At 35.6% G+C, this 20,323-nt stretch overlaps 1 protein-coding gene across 9 annotated transcripts in view; it reads right to left on the reverse strand.

Annotated features, from left to right (window-relative positions):
* Positions 1–20,323, reverse strand: part of LOC140520807 (disintegrin and metalloproteinase domain-containing protein 18-like) — a 131,887-nt gene that overhangs the window by 2,093 nt on the left and 109,471 nt on the right. For 5 of the 9 annotated variants that reach the window (XM_072635119.1, XM_072635121.1, XM_072635123.1 and 2 more), the window contains 3 exons: positions 19,709–19,823; positions 1,438–1,594; positions 78–116 (listed from right to left, as the gene is read on the reverse strand). In XM_072635119.1, coding sequence (XP_072491220.1) covers positions 78–116; positions 1,438–1,594; positions 19,709–19,823 — 311 coding nt within the window. Of the gene's footprint in view, positions 1–77; positions 117–1,437; positions 1,595–19,708; positions 19,824–20,323 lie in introns of those variants that run through there. The other 4 variants (XR_011972648.1, XR_011972650.1, XM_072635122.1 and 1 more) reach the window with 2 other exon arrangements.

Genomic DNA, 20,323 nt, shown 5'->3' on the forward strand with positions numbered 1-20,323 from the left:
GGGTTGAAGAGTGAATGAGTAATGAGAAATCAATACAGTGATTCTTTTCTTCTCTAGCAGAAAACATATAACCTCACCTTGCACTATATGATATGCTGCTCTCTCCTGATAAAGATCTGTTTTAAGAAAAAAAGATTTATCTTAAAATTAATATAAAATCCTGAAGAAGTGGTTGCTTGAAGCAAAATCTCAGAAAGAATCATTCTTAATTAAACGCAACATAGACAATAACAAATAACTGGTAGCCACTGATCAGGCTGCATTCTCCCACACACTTTTGCTTTATGGCTGCCTCTCTGTCATGATGAATTTGTTTAAAAGCTGTTGTTTTTTTCTTTTAGAAAGCCTGGTTACCTTTAGGTGGTAATTCATCTACTAGTACTACAGTTTACTAGGGCTGGTGAAACAAATTTCACAGTAACTAAGTCCTGAAATAGGACCTACAAAAAAAAACACATAACATTCCCTCTCTCCTAACTCTATCCCCAGTTTTATTCCCTGCTATTCACTACAGATAGTAGTTGGTGGTATCTTGAAATACAAGAGGGAAAAAAGCAGTTAGAGTCTAGAATTCATTCATTCAGATTGAACTAGAGGAGATAGCTGCTTAATTGCCATCTGACTGTAGCTACAGGTGAGAAAAGTGCTAATCAAAATGTTCATCACCCATTTAACCTTATAGATCTCCGCATAGACAGCCAGTCCTTAATAAATCATAAATATAATAAAATAAAAATAAAACATAAATCTCCCAGGCATAAATGTAGGAGCCACACTGCCTTTTCTTTTTACCAAAATACTACAAAATCAATGCTTCTTACAATCTTTGAAATAACTAGAATAGTTCTCTTTTACATTTTTTACAGCAGATGACAAATTAGATAACTGATTTTGATCTGAAGGTAGAAATATCTGCTGAAATGGAAAATGCAGGCACTCCACAGTCAATTTCCAAAGTGAGGCCCATTCTATTAGCTTATCTCCTTCATTCTCTGCCAAGATTCCTAGTTTTTGATCTTTTTTTCATGTCCATTTATTCCCAGTCATCATTAACAGGGAAGAGTTATTTCTGATGGTTCCTGTTATGATTCTGAGATGTTTGGGAAGTTCAATGCATATCACAATACATTCTTAGCCATCATTGTTCTCTGCTATGGAGGGGGCCAAAACTCTCCCAAGAGTTAGAGAAAAGTTAAAAGACCACTTTAACTCTCTAGAAAGGTTTTTAAATGTTCGTATCTTCCCAGCTAGAATACAAGTTTCCCAGGAGCAAAAATATATTCTCTTCTTCTTTATTTAATCTTTTACATAAGCATACTCTTTATGATCTTACTAATTTATTCAGCAATGATTTTAAACTTGGGATGCTCCAAGTGTAAAGTTGGGTATTATTTCCTTAATTTTACCTAAAAAATAAAGCGTACAAAATTAATTTACCCTTCACTTTGAATTTCTTCTACATTGCATAATTCTTTCACTTTATCCCATTTTACAACAATAATGATAGTAATGATGAGAAAGGGTAGAGAAATGTAGAAGCCTAGAATAAGCCAGTTCTTTTGAGCAGCAGTATAACCTCGAGCAACGACAGTATCTAGAAAGAGAAAACATATCAAAAATCCCATATGAATATAAACTGTGCAGCTAACCATTGGGGGTCAAGTTGTACAAGCTTAGACATGGAAACAAAACTACCCAGGATTAATAAAAGAATAGAGAGGCCCCATGATATTTCATAAGGTCATTCTGCCTACAGGGATTATATCAAGCAGAATGTAATTCATAGGATTTCCTTCTGTCTCCTGTTATTTAGGAAGCTGTGACTCCTGAGTAGAAACATAATTGCTTTATAATGGCCTTTTTGTGCAACTAAGTTTTTTATATAGTTTGTACAGAAAAGAAAGTAGAAAAATGTAGCCTGCAAAATACAACATAATCAAATGAATTAACATTTAAGAGGATTATGAAAAGAGGGTCTTGTGACAGAGAGAAACAGCTGGGTTTTTAAGGACAGACAGATGGATAAAAGCAGGGATAAACAAAGCAGTCTCTTCATCCTTAGACTTCTTATATTTTACTTGGTAGTACCCCTTCTGAGCTGACCAAACTCCACTTGAACAAGCAGAATATAATCCATATAAGGAAGTAACCTGGAGTCCCAGGACCTTTTTGCCAAAGTTCTAAAACTGTTTTTATATTCTCCTTGCCTGAGGGCCCATATCTGGTTCCTAGATTAGTCCACATGAGAGTATCATCAAGTTAAATGACCCCAGGTCTACTCCATAAATTCTTGGCTTTCAACAGCAAAGGTTGGTGTTTGTGGGAGTGTAGTAGATTAACTCAAACCTCCCCAGTTCGACTAGGGGTCTAACCCACAATGACATAGTATCTGATTACCAACTAGGTTTAATTTTCCTAATTCAGAATATTATATTACAATTACCATTGTTGTAATGCTGATTTTACTAAGTCTGAGGTGGTTTTCTGGAATTGTACTGTACACTGCCTATAGAAGGACATGTGACTCCTGATTGGCAGAGAGGAGCCTAGCCAGGAACTACTGAAATAAGTAAAGAAGAAGCTGACTAGCAAACACTGGAGAATTTTTATAAAAGATGTTCATGAGAGACAAGGTTGAAGATTTCCTTAATTACTAACACACAGAAGATCATGATACGTTGAACTTCCAGCATTTGTAATGCAGGGAGAATTGCCTGTGGGTAAGACTATTCTCTCTCTCTCCTAGTTTGATCTGAGGTCTTTATGTCACTCCCAGTGAAAATATCATTCACTCTTGCATAGTCTTTGATATATTAATCTTTATAACTTCTTCAGTTTGCTCTTTCCTTGGATACATGGATTTATTTGATATTTGCAATTTGTGATGGTCTCTTATGTAATCAGCACTTGTTGAGAGAAAACTAGGCCAGTTCTCCTCAAGAGTAACTAGAGAAACAGCTTCCCTTCCAAATCCAGGATCATAATAGTAGATCAGTGGTCTTAGAGGAATGGCAGTTATATAAAATTCTAACCCAATATCCATCCATCCAATATATCCATCTTAGGCCCAGTCCGGCCTAAGAGGCACTCCTAGGGCCAACCTGTCTCCTCTCCCCTCAAACAGTGTACTGACAATACAGACAGAGCCCTTGGTTTCCCTCCTTTCTGCAATAGCAGGCCAAGCTTCAGATTATATATATCTATGTCATGCATGTACCATCTTTATACATTTGGACAATACATGTGAAAATACCTGTCATACTATTATATTATCAATATTTTTAATGGTGTTCATATAGAAACAGTCATGGGACAAGTTCAACATTCTACAGAATATCTTACAGGTAGATTAAATAACTACTACTTGCAGCTGAATCCTCTGTAGGCTCACTGAACCACCTTTAGAACACCTTGAGTAAGAGATAGGACAACAAAGATGCCATATATCTCATCCTATTTACATATGATCTTGATGTCCTCTGTTATGTCTCTATTTTTTGTAAGACTTTTGCTCTATGTTGTTTGGAAATTATGATTATTTGGCATTGTGACATCTACTTAAAATATTGTTAAACTTCTATGGATCAGTGTTATGCTCAGGCAATTTGGACAACAGTTTGGTTTGTGATGTCTTATTCCAGTACAATTAATTAATTCAGTTCTCTAGGATATTTTGAAGTCAGTATTGTCAATGATAAGTCTATGAAAGATACCAAGCTTCTGACATACAATTTTAGCCATGTCATCCTAGGTACTTAGTAGGTAAAAAATCTTTTGCAATCTGCAATAATATGTTGCATTGTCTCCAATATTTCTTTGCATAATTTACATTGATTTTTAAGACTGGAACCTCTAAGGAAAATCCTTCTGTAGTTTCTGATGGCTATAACTTCATCCTGAATTCCTATCACAAACTCATTCTCACAAACAAATCCATATGGCAGTCAACTGTCTGGCATGTCTTTGTTGACATGTTGTTGACTGAGTTCATATAGATATCTCCCACTGAGAGCTTTTTGAGTCTACTCTTGAATTTTGATCTTTACATGGGTTTCACTAAGAGGTATGATACTTTGCGGTGCAGTGGATAAATCCAGTGGTATATATCTATCATCAACCTTGGAGAAATGAAGTCTGCTTATTACAAGATGTTTATTAGTATTTCTCCTATCTATGTTCTCAGACCACATAATTACAGTAGTATTTGACAGATATTGTAACAGCCAGGACCCTAACATACACAGCAAGGCCTGCTGTACAGGTTCTTAGATCAGACTTTCTAAAAGAAAAGCAACTTTTGAGGGGTCAACAATCACTTTAATCAAGCACATATATCAATCATTAAGTTCAAGGGAAAAACTCAGCATCTTGAACTTAAGAGAAAATACAGAGAAACAAAGATCAACCAACAGACAGGGCCCCTAACTACCTGACCATAAGCAATATATCCATCCCAGATCAAAAGACAGATCCAACTGTCTGACCATTACATACATACATAGTTACTAGAGAGAAGCACCAACATCTGGATTTTCAAAGCCAGGGAGCTCCTTAGCGATTTCCCAGAGTCTCATCTGGCCAGACAAACACTTCCAATGAGTAAACCCCGAAGTAAAATCTCACCTCAGAGTATATATACTCTTTTCAGAGCCAGAGTGCATCACAACCCTTGAGAACCAGTGCCTCATTAGAAATTAACAAAAAGTGTGGGCCTTCCAACAAAAAAAATCTCCCCCAATCAAGGTCCCCTTAATGAGCAGTCCCATTAATGGGTGTGGAAGATCTTTAATTCTCATTAGCATTACAGATGTTTATTAGTATTTCTGCTGTGTTCTCAGACCATACAATCCAATTCTCATAGTAGCGCACAGTCACCCTATTGGAAGTCTTATCACTTTGTACTGGGCCTTTTGTTATATTTACATACAACTATTTATCCAAACTAATGATTAGACACATAGTTTCTGACCTATTTTTTTCTTGGCAATTTTAAATGCTGCTGCTAGGAATATTTTAATGTAAAATATTGGTATTTTTCCATAATTTATGTAGCCTTTTTTTAAAGTGAGATTGTTAGATCTAACTATGAATGTTTTTGTAACTTCTGTGATTACATGATTTCCTCTGTATTACAAGGGCACTAAATATGGAGTGAGAGAAATCTGGGTTAAAATCCTAGCTCTGCCACTTAATACTTGGAAAAACTAGATAAATCATTTTACCTTTCTGGGCTTTAACTTCCTCATCTATAAAATGGGAGGGCTGGACTTAAGGGAATTAGTTTAAACAAATAACATGAGCAAAACTAAACATGGGCTGTTCCACAGAAAGAAAACAGTAAAACAGTAAAAAAGCAAAATGGGGTAACAAAGATGATAGAATTACAGTTTCTGTTCTCAGTGAATTTGCATGCTACTCAGAATAATGACATAAACAAAAAAAAGTAAAATACAAAGTAAGGCATTATGGGTGCAAATGGGAGAACTAGATGAGGTGCTCTAAAAAAAATATGAAGAAAAGAATAGTTCCTTTTTAAAAATTTTTTTTTTCAATCAGCAAAAATAAAATAATTTTCCTCATCGAAAAATAAATAAAAACACTGATGCAAATATGTATAGTCAAGTTAGACTAATTCCTGTTTTGGTCATATAAAAAAAGTCCTTTAAAGTGTCAATCTGCATTCTGTATCCATCACTTCTCTATCAAGAGGTAAACAGCATTGCACCCACTGTACTTTGACCCACAGTGACATTTTGGGTCTTCTTTAATTACAAGGGACAGCAACCAATAACCCCTTATGCCTAAATCATTAGTCCTCTGGAATCATGCCTGGTCATTATATTGATCAAAGTTGCTGACTCTTTCAATGTCATTTGGTTTTACAGTATCTTGGAATAAGATGTTCTTCTGCTTCTGCTCACTTCACTTTCTGTCAGATCATGTAAGTTTTCCCTGGTTGCAGTGAAACTATCCACTAACTTGCAACCTCTCAGATTCTAATTCTTTGCCACCACAAAAGAGCTGCTCTATTTATGTACATCCTTAGAATTTGATTTGCTAAGGGTTAATCTCTCCCTTAATGTATCCTCTAGTTTCCCCTTCTCCCTTTTCCTGTCTATATCCCACTTCACTTAAATATATTTTTGTATCCAATTATGTGTGCATGTATTCTTCCTTCCTTTAACCAATTCATACATGAGGGTCAAGTGTCTACCACTCTCTCCTTTCCTCATCTATATAAATTTCTACTTGTGTACCTCAATATGTGAGATAATTTTTCCCTAACCTACCTTTTCCTACCTGCCCTAGTACATTTCCCCTACCATTCTCTACTTTATCATCAAGATAAAACAGAACCATCTCAGGCCTTTTGTTTACTGATATTCCCTCTATGACCCCTGATGATGACAGGATTCATCTCACCTCCTTAGAATGTAAGCAGTTTAACCTTATTTATAGTCCCCTGTGATTATTCATTCATGTTTCTCTTGACTTTTGTGTTTGTACTTTAAAGTTACCATGTAGTTTGAGTCGTTTCATTAGACATGTTTGAAAGTCCTCAATTTAATCTAAAGGTCCATTTTCCATAAGATTATATTCAGTTTTCCAATATACATAATTCTTGCTCGTAAACCTATAATTCCCCAAACCACAACCACCCACCCCCAGATCACTCACTGCCTTGTCACAGTGGAGGGATTTGTGGAGCTCAATGAAACTATGAGCTATGCTGTGCAGAGTTATCCAAGTCAGACAGGTCAGATTGTTTGAATCCAAACTTCACAGAACAAATCCCCTTAATAAAAAAAAAAAATTGTTCTATAAAACTTGGAATCAGTCAAAAGGCTACACCCAAGGACCTAAAAGGTCACACGTGGCCTCAAGGGCACAGGTTACCCACCTCTGCCCTATTCAGTAATTTAAAACAAGACCTGGAGCTGACTCTAGCTCAGAGTATGGGCTTCTAATCACAAAATTCAGATTAAAGAAAGTAGGGCAAGTCATGAGACCTTGTAGGTATGACATAAACAACATCCTTTATAAATATGAAGTAGAGATGATGAATAGATTTAAGAAATTAGATCTGGTAGATAAAGTATCTGAAGAACTATGGACACAGTTTTGCAATATCATACAGGAGGCAGCAACAGAAAACAATCCAAAGCAAAAGTAGAGCAAGAAAGCAAAACAGATGTCTGATGAGGCTTTACAAATAGCTGACAAAATAAAAGTAAAAAGGAAAGGCAAAAGGAAAAGATATATCCAACTGACTCCAGAATTTCAAAGATAAGGAGAGAGAAGGTTTTCTTAAATAACCAATGCCAAGAAATAGAAGAAAACAAAAAAATTGGAAAGACAGAAGATTTCTTCAAGAAAATTAAGAGATAACAAGAGAAAGTTTCATGTAAAAATAGGCATGATAAAAGAAAAGATGTTAAGGACTTAAGAGAAGGAGAAATTAAAAAGAGGTAGCAAGAATACACAAACGTCTATGGTATGGTTATTGATCTAGAGCCAGACATCCTGGAGAATAAAATCAAGTGGGTCTTGGAAAGCACTGCTAACAATTAAGACTAGTGGAGGTGATAGAATTTCAGCTGAGCTATTTAAAATCCTGAAAGATGATGGATATTAAAGTGTTGTACTCAGTATGCCAGCAAAATTGAAAAACACAACAGTGGTCACTGGTTTGGAAAAGATCGATTTACATCCCAATCCTAAAGAAGGGCAATGCCAAGGAATGTTCAAATTACTGAACATCTCCACTCATTTCACGTCAGCAAGGTTTTGCTTAAGATTCTGCAAGCTAGTTTCAGTAGTATGTGAACCAAAAATTACCAGAAGAGCAGGTTGGTTTTTGAAGAGCTGAAGAGGAAAGAGAACAAATTGCCAGTATTCATTGGATTATGCAGAAAGATGGGCATTCCAGAAAAACATTTACTGCTACTTAATTAACTACACTAGAACCTTTGACTGTGTGGATCACAACAAATTGTGGGAAGTCCAAGAGATGGGAGTACCAGGTCATCTTTTAAGGAACCTATATGCAAGAATTCATAGAAAGGAACATGAAATAACTGATTGGTTCACGAATGGAAAAGGAGTACAAGGTCACTGTCACCTTATTTATTTAACTTACATGCAGAGTACAAATGCCAGGTAGATGAATCAAAAGCTGGAATTAATGTTGCTGGGAAAAATATTAACAATTTCAGATATGCAGATGATACCACTATGATGGCAGAAAGTATTAAGAAACCTCTCGATAAAGGTGAAAGAGGAGAGTGTTAACAGTTGACTTGAAGCTTAACATCAAAAGATCTTGACTACTTGTCCCATCACTTCCTGGTAAATAGAGGGAGAAGAAATGAAAGTCGTTTTGGGGTCTTAAAGATCACAGCAGATGGCAACTACAGCCATGAAATCAAAAGAAACTTGCTCCTTGGAAGGAAAGCTATGGCAAATCTGTATAGCATACTGAAATCAGAAACATCACCTTGCTGACAAAGGACCAAATAGAAAAAGCTGTGGTTTTTTCCAATAGCAATATATGGCTGTGAGACTACAAGGAATGCTGAGCACTGCAGAATGAACAAGCAGCCTAAAATTTGCATTCTGAAATACAGTATTCCAAACTCTCCATTCCTTCATGACAGTATGTGCTAACTTAGTACTAGAATTCCTTCTTTGTGACTGCTTGCAAGATTCTTTTCTTTGTCCTAAAAGCTCTGAATTTTGACTATAATGTTTTGAGACTTTACATTTTGAGGTTTCTTTCTAGAAGTGGCCGATAGATTCTATTTCTGGTTCTAAGAGGTCTGGAAAGGTTTCTTTTATGATTTCTTGAAATACAATGTGGCTCTTTTTTTTGTCGTGACTGTGAGATACTCCAATGACCCCTAAAATTTCCCACTTCAGCTTTCCACGTCAGTTGTTTTTGCTATGAGATACCTTACGTTTTTCAATTTTAAAAGTCTTTGTTTTAATATTTCCTGTTGCCTCATGAAGTCATTGGCTACCTATGATCTTTTGAGTTTGTACTGATCTATCAGCCACAGTCAGACACACTGTACCTTGATGCCAATATAGTGATGTCATTTTTGGTCCTCTTCAATTAGGAGGGATAGCAACCAATAACCCTTTATGGCTAAATCATGTATCCATTTTGACCTTATCTTGGTATATGGAATGAGATATTGGTCTATGGCTGGTTTCTGCCACGTTGCTTTCCAGTTTTTGTCAAATAATGAGCTCTTGACCCAATAGCTTGGATTTGGGGTTTATCAAATACTAGGTTGCTGTAATCACTTACCTCCATATATTCTGTACCTAATCTATTCCACTGATCAGCCACTCTATTTCTTATCAAGTACCAGACTGTTTTGATGATTACCACTTTTTAGTATAGTTTGAGATCTACAACTACTCAGCCACCTTCCTTTGTGACACAAATATGGTGCCAATACCAACCAGGAAGATAAAAACGAGAAAGAAAATTAAACCAATTACCCTAATGAAAAATCCTTCATTTTCTCTTTGATCTGTGAGCTTTGGAATTTGGCTATAATATTCCTGGGAGATTTGGAAATTTTTTCAAGAGGTGAGCATGAATTCTTTTTTTTCATAGATTCCCATATTTTTTTGTTCCTCCAGATGAATTTTGTTATTTTTCTCCAGTTCTATAAAATTTAGTAGTATGATTGGTATGGCACTGAATAAGTAATTGAGTTAAAATTGCCATCTTTGTTATATTAGCTTGACCTATCCATGAGCAAGTAATATTTCTTCAGGTGTTTAGATCAATATTTGCATCAGAAGTATGTTGGAATCATGTTCATATAGTTTTTATATGTGTCCTGGTATGCAGTCTCCCAAGTATTTTGTACTGTCTGCTATTATTTTAAATGGAATTTCTCTTACTATCCATTCCTTCTGAGTTTTATTGGTAATACATAGAAATGTTAATGATTTACATAGATTTCTTTTACATCCTGCAGCTATGCTAAAGCCCTTCATTGTTTTTGACTAGTTTTTTTTTTTTACTTGATTCTCTAGGGTTCTCTGTTTATCATCATGTCATCTACAAAAAGTGACTTTTTGCTTCCTTGTTGTTTATTCTTATTTCTTCAATTTCCTTCTTTCTTACTTGATCTAGCATTTCTAGTATAATATTGAATAATAACGGGGAGAATAGACATTCTTGCTTCATCTATGACTTTATTAGGAAGGCTTCTAGCTTTACAAATAATGTTTCCTGACAGTTTTAGTTAGATACTACTTATCATTTTAAAGAAAGTTCCATTTAATTTCTATGCTTTCACGTTTTGAATAGGAATAGATGCTTTATTTTATCAAAGGCCTTTTGTTTCATCTATTGAGACAATCATAAGATTTGTTGGTTTTGTTGGTGATATGATCATTGTGCCAATAGTTTTTCTCATAATGAGCCAGTCCTGTATTCCTGGTATAAATCCTACCTGGTCATAGTGTAAGATCTTTGTGATATATTACTGTAATTTCCTTGCTAGTATTTTAAATTTTTTACATCAATATTCATTAGAGTAATTGGTTTAGAGTTTTCTTTCTGTTTCGGGCTCTTCCTGGTTGGTATCAGCACCACATTTGTATCACAAAAGGAATTTAGAAGGACACTGCCTATTTTTCCAAATAGTTTACATAGTACTGGAACTGTTCTTTTATGTTTGGCATAATTCACTTGTGAATCTATCTGGTCCCGGGAATTTTTTCTTCGGGAGTTTTCACTGATGGTTTGCTCATTTTTTTCTAAAATGAGATTAGGTATTCTATTTCATCTTCTGTTAATCTGGGCAATTTATTTCTTATAAATATTCATCCATTTCACTGAGATTGTCAATAGTTTCTCTGTTTATCTCTTTTAATTAAACCTATTTTAGCTTTAACTTTGTCTGAGATTATGATTGTTACCCCTGCCTTTTTTACATCAGCTAAAGCATAAATTCTATTCCAGTCCTTTCTCTTATCTCTGTATCATTTTTAAATGTGTTTTAAATGTTTAAATATTTTCAGATTCTGATTTTTAATCATTCTAATATCCATTTCTGTTTTATGGGTGATTTCATCCCATTCACATTCAAAGTTACAACAGCTATTTGTGTATTTCCCTCCATCCTATTTTTTCCTCACTATTTTCCTCAGCCTCTTTTTACTCTATCCCTCAGATGTCTAGTTTACTTCTACCCACTACCCCCTTAAACCATACCCTTTTAAAGAATCCTTTCCTTATCATCTCCCCTTTCCTTCCTATTTCTTTTTTATCCATCCTTCTTAATCCCTCCCTTAACTTCTCTCATTCTCCTAAATCTTAATCTACACACACTTTTCAAAGTCCCTTTCTTATCCTGTCCTCATACCCTCTTATGTCTTTATATAAGTTTAGAAGATTTTTATACATTTTTTTATGCATATGTTGTTCCCTCTTTACCCCAGATCCTATGAGAGTGAGACTGCAGCACTACCAGCCCCCCACTCCAATTGCTTCATCTGTTATCAGTACTTTCTTTCACACCTCAATTACTCCTTTTTACAATTTCCTACCCAAATTTGTTTTTTAGAGTCACCCCATCTACTCAGCTTATTCTCAACCCTTCTTTCAAATTACCTAAGTAACGATAACAAGAGTACAGACAACATTTTCCCATGTAGGAAGTAAACAATTTTATCTTATTGAGTCCTTTATAATTCGTCTTTAATGTTTACCTTATATTTCTCCTGGATCTTATATATTGTATTTTCCATTTTTGTAACAAATTTGAACTAAAAAGTCTTTCAAGCATTAAATGTACATTTCTTTTTCACTTAGGATTATGCAGAATTTTGCTAGGTAAGTTGTTTTTATTAATAACCCCAGATCTTTTGCTCTTTGAAGTATATAGTGTTCCAAGATCTGTGGTCTTTTAGTGTGAAAGCTACTAAGTTTTCTGTAGTCTTGATTGTAGTTTTGCAGTATTTAAATTTTTTTCTTCTTGCTTCTAATATTTTCTCCTTAACTTGGAATGTTAAAACTTAGCTATGATATTCTTTTAAATTTTCTTCCTAGGATTTTTTTCAGGTGGTGATCAATAAATTTTTTTTCTATTACTTCTTTAACCTCTTGTTCTTCCAGACAATTTTCCTTAATAATTTCTTATAATATATATCAAAGTCCTTTTTTGATCGTTACTTTCAGATAGTCCAACAGTTCTTATGTTGTCTCCTTATCTGTTTTCCAAGTCACTTGTTTTTTCTAATGAGATATTTCACATTCTCTTCTCTTTTTTCATTCTTTTGATTTTATTATTTCTTGGTATCCTATGACATCATTCACTTCACTCTCTCCAATTCTAGTTTTCAAGGAGTTAAGTTTTTTTAATCTCTTTTTCCAATCACCTGACTCTCTTCATAATTTTGTTGATTTTCTTGAATTGCTCTTACTTTTTTCTAATTACTCCTCAATCTCTCTTATTTGATTTTTAAAGTCCTTATGACATTCTTCCAAAAGCTATTTTTGGGCTTTTGACCATTTGACATTTCTCACTGAAGTAGGAGTGCCTTTTCTTTCCACTATCTTCTGAGTATAACCCAGATTTTCTCTATCGCCATAGTAGCCATATATGACTGAGTTCTTTCTCCTTCACTTACTCATTTTTATTATTTCATTTTGGTTTTTAGCAGTCTTTTTTTTCTCTTTTATAGGCCTAACTAGGTCGGTAGGTGCAGTTCAGGTCTATAATAGGTTGGCTTACTCCAGACATCCCTCAAATGTTAGTAATCAAGAAAAAATGGACACTCATGTCTATCAAGGAAGAATAATCAAAATCTGCCCCTGGCAAGGAAATATAATTGAAGTCCCAAACAACAAGTTCATCCTTTAACTTTGCAGCTAAAGCAAATTAGTTGAGGCCAATTCTAAGTCATCCCTGTACACTTGCAATTATTAAAGAGGACCTATTTGGCCTTGGGAAATTCAAATAACCAGGCTCAAATGGACTATAGCTTCCCAGTTAAACTACAGAAAGATGTAAGGCTGAAGCACTGTTACTGATCTTTGAAAAAATCATGGATAATGAACAAGCACAGTAGTGGAAAATGCAAATGTCCCACTTTTCAAAAAAAGAAGAAAAGGTTAAGAGGCAGGGAATGAGTCTGGAAACTACTGGCTTGACTTGAATTTCTCCATAAATTCTGAAATATTATGAAGCACAAAACTCTCAATTGTACTCAATTCTTATCCTCTTATCTCCTCTTTTTGATAATTTATAATCATTTTTAAACCCCATTTATCCAATGTTCCCTTAGCATTAACCAAAAACATACCCATGTCTCTCACTTATCCTAAAAATATATTTAACTTTGTTGCCCTTTGAAATTAACACATTTACTCTTTTGCCTTTCACAGCCAAACTCCTAGAAATCAATCAACAAACACTCACAAGGAAAAGAGGAAAACATTCTCTGATCTCAAGGAACTCATGAACTAACAGGAGACACAACATGCACATATATAAGTATGTAAAAAAAATCTCTAAAGAAAATATAAAGGAACCTTAGAGGAGAAAATGCTAGCAGTGGAGGAGACCAGGAAAGTATATCTACACTCATGGCCTACATTTCCTTACCTTCCACTCATCAGCCCTTTGCAATCTGTCTTACAACCCCAACACTTAACTGATACTAACTGATATTGCTTCTCCAAGGCATCACCTCACCCTAAGTGAGTGCCTGTAGGAGATCAAGGTCTCCCAGTGCATCCTGGGTCATCTCCAGTCATTCTGATGAATATATGATCACTGGATTCAGATGGCTCTGGAGGAGAAGCGAGGCTGGTGACCTTGCACAGCCCTCTCTCACTCAGTCAACTGCAAGTCATGTTATCATGTCTCTGATGGCATGGTCTTCTTCGGCAACAAAGAACGAACACAACAACAACAATTTTTACCTGCTGAATCCAAAGACTTCTTCATAGTTTCCATTCTACTTGACCTATCTGTCAACCATCCAGTCCCTCATTTATTTTCTCTCTTCCTGTAGTCACTCTAAACTACTTTATCTTGATTCTCGCTTTCTAATGATTAGATAATTCCATCTTAATCTCCTTTACTGTTATCCATTTCTCAACCATAAGCATGGATTGACTGCCAAGGTTCTGTCTTGAATCTTCTTTTATCTCCTTACTATACTTATCTCATTAGTTCTCATGGTCTCACTTCTCATCTCTCTGTGGATGAATCTATACTATATAGAGCCCCACCAATTTCTTTACCTCAAGTTCCACATCAGCAGGTGTTTACTGTATATCTTCAGCTAGATGTCCTATTTTTGTTGTTCAGTAACTTCAGTAGACCAATTACTCATGACCCTACTCTTGGCAAAAATACTGGAGTGGTTTGTCATTTCCTTCTCCAACTCATTTTACAGATGCAGAAACTGAGGCAAACAGGTTTAAGTGACCTGCCCAAGGTCACACAGCTAGTATCTGAGACCAGATTTGAATTCAGACCTTCCAGACTCCAGGCTCTGCACTCTATCCACTGTGCTACCTAGATGTCCCATATGCATCTCAAATTCAAGATCTGCAAAACTCTATGACTCCTCCAAATTTTCCTCTTCCTGTCAAGGGCACTATCATCCATATGGTTACCTAGGTTGATATTCTCAGTGTCATCATCACTTACTCAGCCATAATTCTAATTCAGGCCTTCATCACCTTTTGCATGGACTATTGGAACAGCCTCCTTAATTCATCTCCCTTCCAGTCTCTCTGGTCCATCTTCCATAAAACTGTAAAATAAATATTCCTAAAATACAGGTCTGATCACATCACTCTCTCACTCAAGAATCTTCAGTGGCTGCCTTTAATGCAAAATAAAATTTCTCAGCTTAACATTTAAATCTCTGAACAATTTGGCTTCAATTTGCCATCAGATCCCTATTTCATACTATTCTCTATCAGTATTTCATGTTCTAACCAAACTAACCTATTTAATGTTCATCAAACTCAATATTCCTTTTCCCACCCCTAAGTCTTCAAACAAGTCATGCCCTATTAACAGAATATACTTCTTCCTCACTTCTACTTTTAGAGTTCCTTTTTCCTTCAAAGATCAATTACAATACAAAGTTGTTTAGTTCCTACTGAAATTACTTGGTATTTGCATGTGAAAGAATTTTTTAAAATATATTAGAAAACATGGCTTGAGATCAAGAAAACAAAGGCATGTCAACTATATGGGAGCTTCAGACCCCTATCTCATAAATATTACAAGAAAATAATAGATACTAAACAACACTGTTATTCAATATGGTACTAGAAATGTTAGCTTTAGCAATAAAAGAAGAAAAATAAATTGGGAATTAGAATAGGCAAAGAAGAAACTAAATAATCACTCTTTTGCAGATGATATGATGATACACTTAGAGAATCCCAGAGAATCAAGTAAAAAAACTACTTGAAATAATAAACCAACTTTGGCAAGGTTGCAGGTTACAAAATAAACCCAGACAAGTCATCTGCATATAAGCCCAACAGCAAGAGATAGAAAGAGAAATCCCATTTAAAGCTACGGTAGACACTATAAAATATCTGGGAGTCTACCTGCCAAAACAAACCCAGGGACTATATGAACACAATTACAAAACACTTTTCACACAAATAAAGTCATATCTCAGTGGAAAAACATCAGTTGCTAGTCGGTAGGCTGAGCTAATATAATAAAAATGACAATCCTACCTAAATTAATTTCCCTATTCGGTGCCATACCAATCAAACTACCAGATAATTATTTTCAAGAGCTAGAAAAAATTATCTCAGAATTCATCTGGAAGAACAAAAGGTCCAGAATATCAAGGGAACTAATGAAAAGAAATTCTAGGGAAGGTAACCTAGCTCTACCAGATCTCAAATTGTATTATAAAGTCATGTCATCATTTCTCTGATGTCACTGTCCTCTTTGAAAATGAAGGACAAACACAACAATGTCAGGGAATAACATATAAGAAGACTAGAAAGGTGTGAAGGAGCTAGGTTATGAAGGGCTTTGAACAGAGCATTTTATATTTGTTCCTGGAAGCAATAGGAAGACAGTGGAGTTTAGGGAGTGGAGAGAGTGTTACATGATCAGACTTGCATTTTTAGAAAATCACATTAGTGGCTGAATTGAGAATGGAGGCCCACCCACGATCAGGCTATTGCAGTAATCAAGGCATCAGGTGATGAGGGCCTGCCCTAGAGTATTGGCAGGGTCAGAAAGAAGAGGTTATATTCAAGAGACGTTACAAAGAGGAACTGATAGACCTTAGCATCATCTTGAATGATTGGTGAGAGACAGTGAGTAATTCCGAAAGACTCCTACACTGCGAGTCTGATGGAAAAAGGAGGGTGGTATTGCTCTCTACAGTAATAGGGGACACAGGAGAGGGAAAGGGTTTAGGGGGAAAGGTAATGAATTCTGTTGAGTGGAGTTTAAGATGTGTATTGGACATCCAGTTCAAAGATATCTAAAAGGCAGTTGGAGATGCAAGATTGGAGGTCAGTAGAGAGATTGAGCAACAGAGGTTGATTTCAGGACCATCAACATAAAGATGGTAATTAAATCCATAGTAGCTAATAAGATAGCCAAGCATGAGGAAGAAGAGAGAAGTGGATATACACAGAAACCTGAGAGATGCTTATGATTAAAAGTCGTGAACTGGAAGGGGGTGTAGCAAAGGAGAGGGAGAAGAAGTAATCAGATTGGTAGGACGAAAACCAGGAAAGAAAGGTGTCCAAAAAATCTGTTCTGGGACACAGAACAATGGAAAAGGGGAATGCACAGGACACTATAAGGCAGTGGGAGAAATTGCCTAGAGGGGACAGCCTAGAGAAAAGAGAGACCTGACATGGTTACATGAATGTAATCTTCCCCGTTAGAATGTGAGCTCCTTGAAGGTGGGAATAGTTTTTGCCTTTCTTTACATCCTCACCCCTTAGCACAGTATCTGACACTAATAAGGGCTTAATAAATACTTACTGGATAACTGACTGCCTATGAATATATCTAAGCTCTTTTGGCTTTCTCATCATTGTGGATTCTTTAAATCATTTAAACTTCCATAAGAAATGATGATAGTCCACATCAATGTCTTTTTATCTAGTTCTCATTTTTCAACACTGGTCATGTATTTAAATCTATCAAGTCAGATACGTTTTATTGGGTGCTGTATCTTCTCATTTTTATTTTTTCGTGTACTTTAGTATTTTTTACATTCCTGGTACAGGCTTTCCTCACCTCATACCTGGACTATTGAAATATCCTTCTTATTGCCCTTCCTGACTCAAGTTTCTATTCGTCTAAACTATTCTCCTCTCAGCCATCAAAGTGATTTCCCTAAAGAACAGATCTGACCATGGCATACCCACTACACATTAAATTCAAATATAAAATGCTCTGTTTGGTTTTCAATATCCTTCACAATCCATACCCTTTCTAACTATACCATCTTCTCAATGTACTCTGCAATACAGTGACACTGGCCTCCTTACTTTTCACGGCACAAAGACATGTTTAGAATCTATACCTTTTCACAAGGCTATTCCCTACACCTAGAATGGTCTTCTCCTTGCATTTACTCCCTGGACTCTTTTTAAGGCTCAAACAAAATCCCACCTTCAAAAGAGGTTCCCCATTGCTACAGTCTGCCCTCTGAAATGTCCTTCTAATTACTCTTATGTGTAGATAGATATTTTCATGTGGTCTTCCCCCTTTAAAATGTCTTTGGGGACAGAATACTGTTTCTGTCTTCCTTCCAGTCCCTAGCATAGTTTCTGGAATGCAGTGAGTACACTATAAATAATTACTGACAGATTCACCATATTCAGTGACCTGATGCTCTTCATGAAGGAAATGTTCATAATGTATGGGGCTTCTTAGTAGGCTACAAACCTTTGGAATATTCCATTTCTTAATCCTGTACTGTGTTTAAAGCATAGTTTTTGCTATCCTCTCTATGTCTATCTCCTCATTAAAGTTGCCAAATATTAAAGTAAATGCTGACAGTTTGAAAGATGTTCAGTTCTATTCCACAAATATATACTGTATGTAAGGTAGTGCTTAAGCACTTTGGAAATACAAAAAAAAAACAAAACAGAGTCCCTTCTCAAAAAGAGTTCCTTACATTTTATTTATATTCTTGTTAAATTGCTGAGAGAATTTCTTTAGAATAGATGCTGGTGTATAAGAGGCAATTATTTTAAGAGTGGTCCATTTGCTTATAACCATCCTGAATATGCAGCAAGACAAAGTAACCAGTCTTCCACAGAACAACTGTTTCTAATCATTTGGCATATGATAAAAACTACTCTATCAACTTCTGTATTCATCTCTAAGTTATTCTTCCACTTCACGGTAATCTCTTTGTTTTCTAGCGATTCTATAATCCTAAAATGTCAATATGGATGTTTCAGTTTCTCTAGTAATGTAAAAACACATTGATGTTTGAAAAAATATTATACTTTAGGAATACCAATTGTTGATTTCATGTTTGTAGATGGAATAAGAATGCTCTGATTCTTAATATCATCTATTCCCTTTTTCCCTACTTTCCATCATCATTGTGGAAAGAGGATGAGGAAGAGGGGTCATGAGACTAAGAGTTATTTTCTGTTTCTAATTTGCTTCACAGGTCTCCATGATCTACAAATTCATCATCGAGTGATCAACATTCTGTTGATTAGCCTTTCTCTGTTGTTGTTCAGTTGTTCAGTCATGTCTTTGTGACCCCATGGACCATTTTTCTCATGGGGTTTCCTTAGCAAAGTGATTTGCTATTTCCTTCCCCAGTGGATCACCATTTCTTTTTGATCAGAGCTCTCTACCATGACCTGTCTGTTTTGGGTAACCCTGCATAGCACAACTCATAGTTTCATTGACCTATGCAAGCCCCTCAGCTACAAGGCAGTTTATTCAGAAGAGGTCTTTTTAGACAAACAGGAGCTGAGTGATTTGCCAAGAGTTACACAACTAGCAATTGTCTGAGACTGGATTTGAACTCAAGTCTTCTCTCTCCAGGGCCGACACTCTGTCTGTTGAGCCACCTAACTGCCTATCAACCTTCCTCTTCTTAAGTCATTTGTTCCTCCATCTCTCTGATATGGCTAACACCACTGGATATCCTCTATGCTCTTACAGATTGTAGTAGATTGTACCAGAGTTTGTGTTTTGTTCTGATAACCTTCAAGAATGCAAAATAAGCCCCCACCACAAGAAGGCATCTGAGTAGGACTTTTGATCTTAATATAACAATAGTGAATGGGCCTATGATTTCACTCATATAAGGGACTAAAATTATGAAAATAACCCCTCTACCAGTGCAAATTGCCACCTTTTTGCCATTTATCATCTTACAGAATTGCTTAGAGTACATTTGATGTTTTATATAATGTATTTTAATTTATAAAGTGTTTTTAGATAGTATCTCATTTGATGCACATTCACAACAACCCTTTAAGGAAAACTGTGTAGGTGTTATCCCCATTTAAAGATGAGGAAAAGGAGGTAAAGTTATTTTTCCAAGGTGACAAAGCTACCAGTCAATCTGGAATTTGAACTCAAGATTGCCATCATGTAAACATTTTGGTTTTATGTGCCAGAATTTTTAAGTTATACCACTACATATAAGCATCTAATTCAAAATATTTATTTTAGATACTAACCAGGCTTTGCTAAATGCCCATCATCATAACTTCCCCATGATAAGAAAGACATTTTCTTGCAATCTGGAGGTGAGTAATGAGTATTACAATGGCAGGAGTTGAAATTATTGCAGCGCTAAAAAAAGAAATTAGTGCAGTTGGTTATTATGTTAAAATGTTTTTTGAAAAGGAAACATCATATTATTCATCACACTTATTAATTCTTAAGACGTGAAGAAATTCTTAAATTAACATCCATTTTTTAATCACAATCAAGCAAGGTCTTAGTATGAGAAACGAGGGCATCATAGAGTGGTAGAAAAGGTTAAGATGAAATTATTCACCTCTTTTGATCCAAACCTTCAATCAAAGTATATTCAAATGGTAGTGCCTACGTTACATGACCACATTAGGTAAATCTCTATGTTGTGACTATTCATCATCTTCATAACATCAAGACTTCTAAGGCTATATATTAGTTAATCCTTATTAAGGAGGAATACACCCTTCTGTGGGAATAAGCAACAAAACAAAACCTTAACCACTTATACCACCCCTCAATTCCTCTTCTTGCAGAGGTGATGGTGGTACAGGAAAGCAGAAGTGTGCCCTGCCTAAAACATCAATGTGCTGTGC

The sequence above is a fragment of the Notamacropus eugenii genome, chromosome 1 (genome assembly GCF_028372415.1).
Source record: "Notamacropus eugenii isolate mMacEug1 chromosome 1, mMacEug1.pri_v2, whole genome shotgun sequence".
Classification (NCBI taxonomy): Eukaryota; Metazoa; Chordata; class Mammalia; order Diprotodontia; family Macropodidae; genus Notamacropus; species Notamacropus eugenii.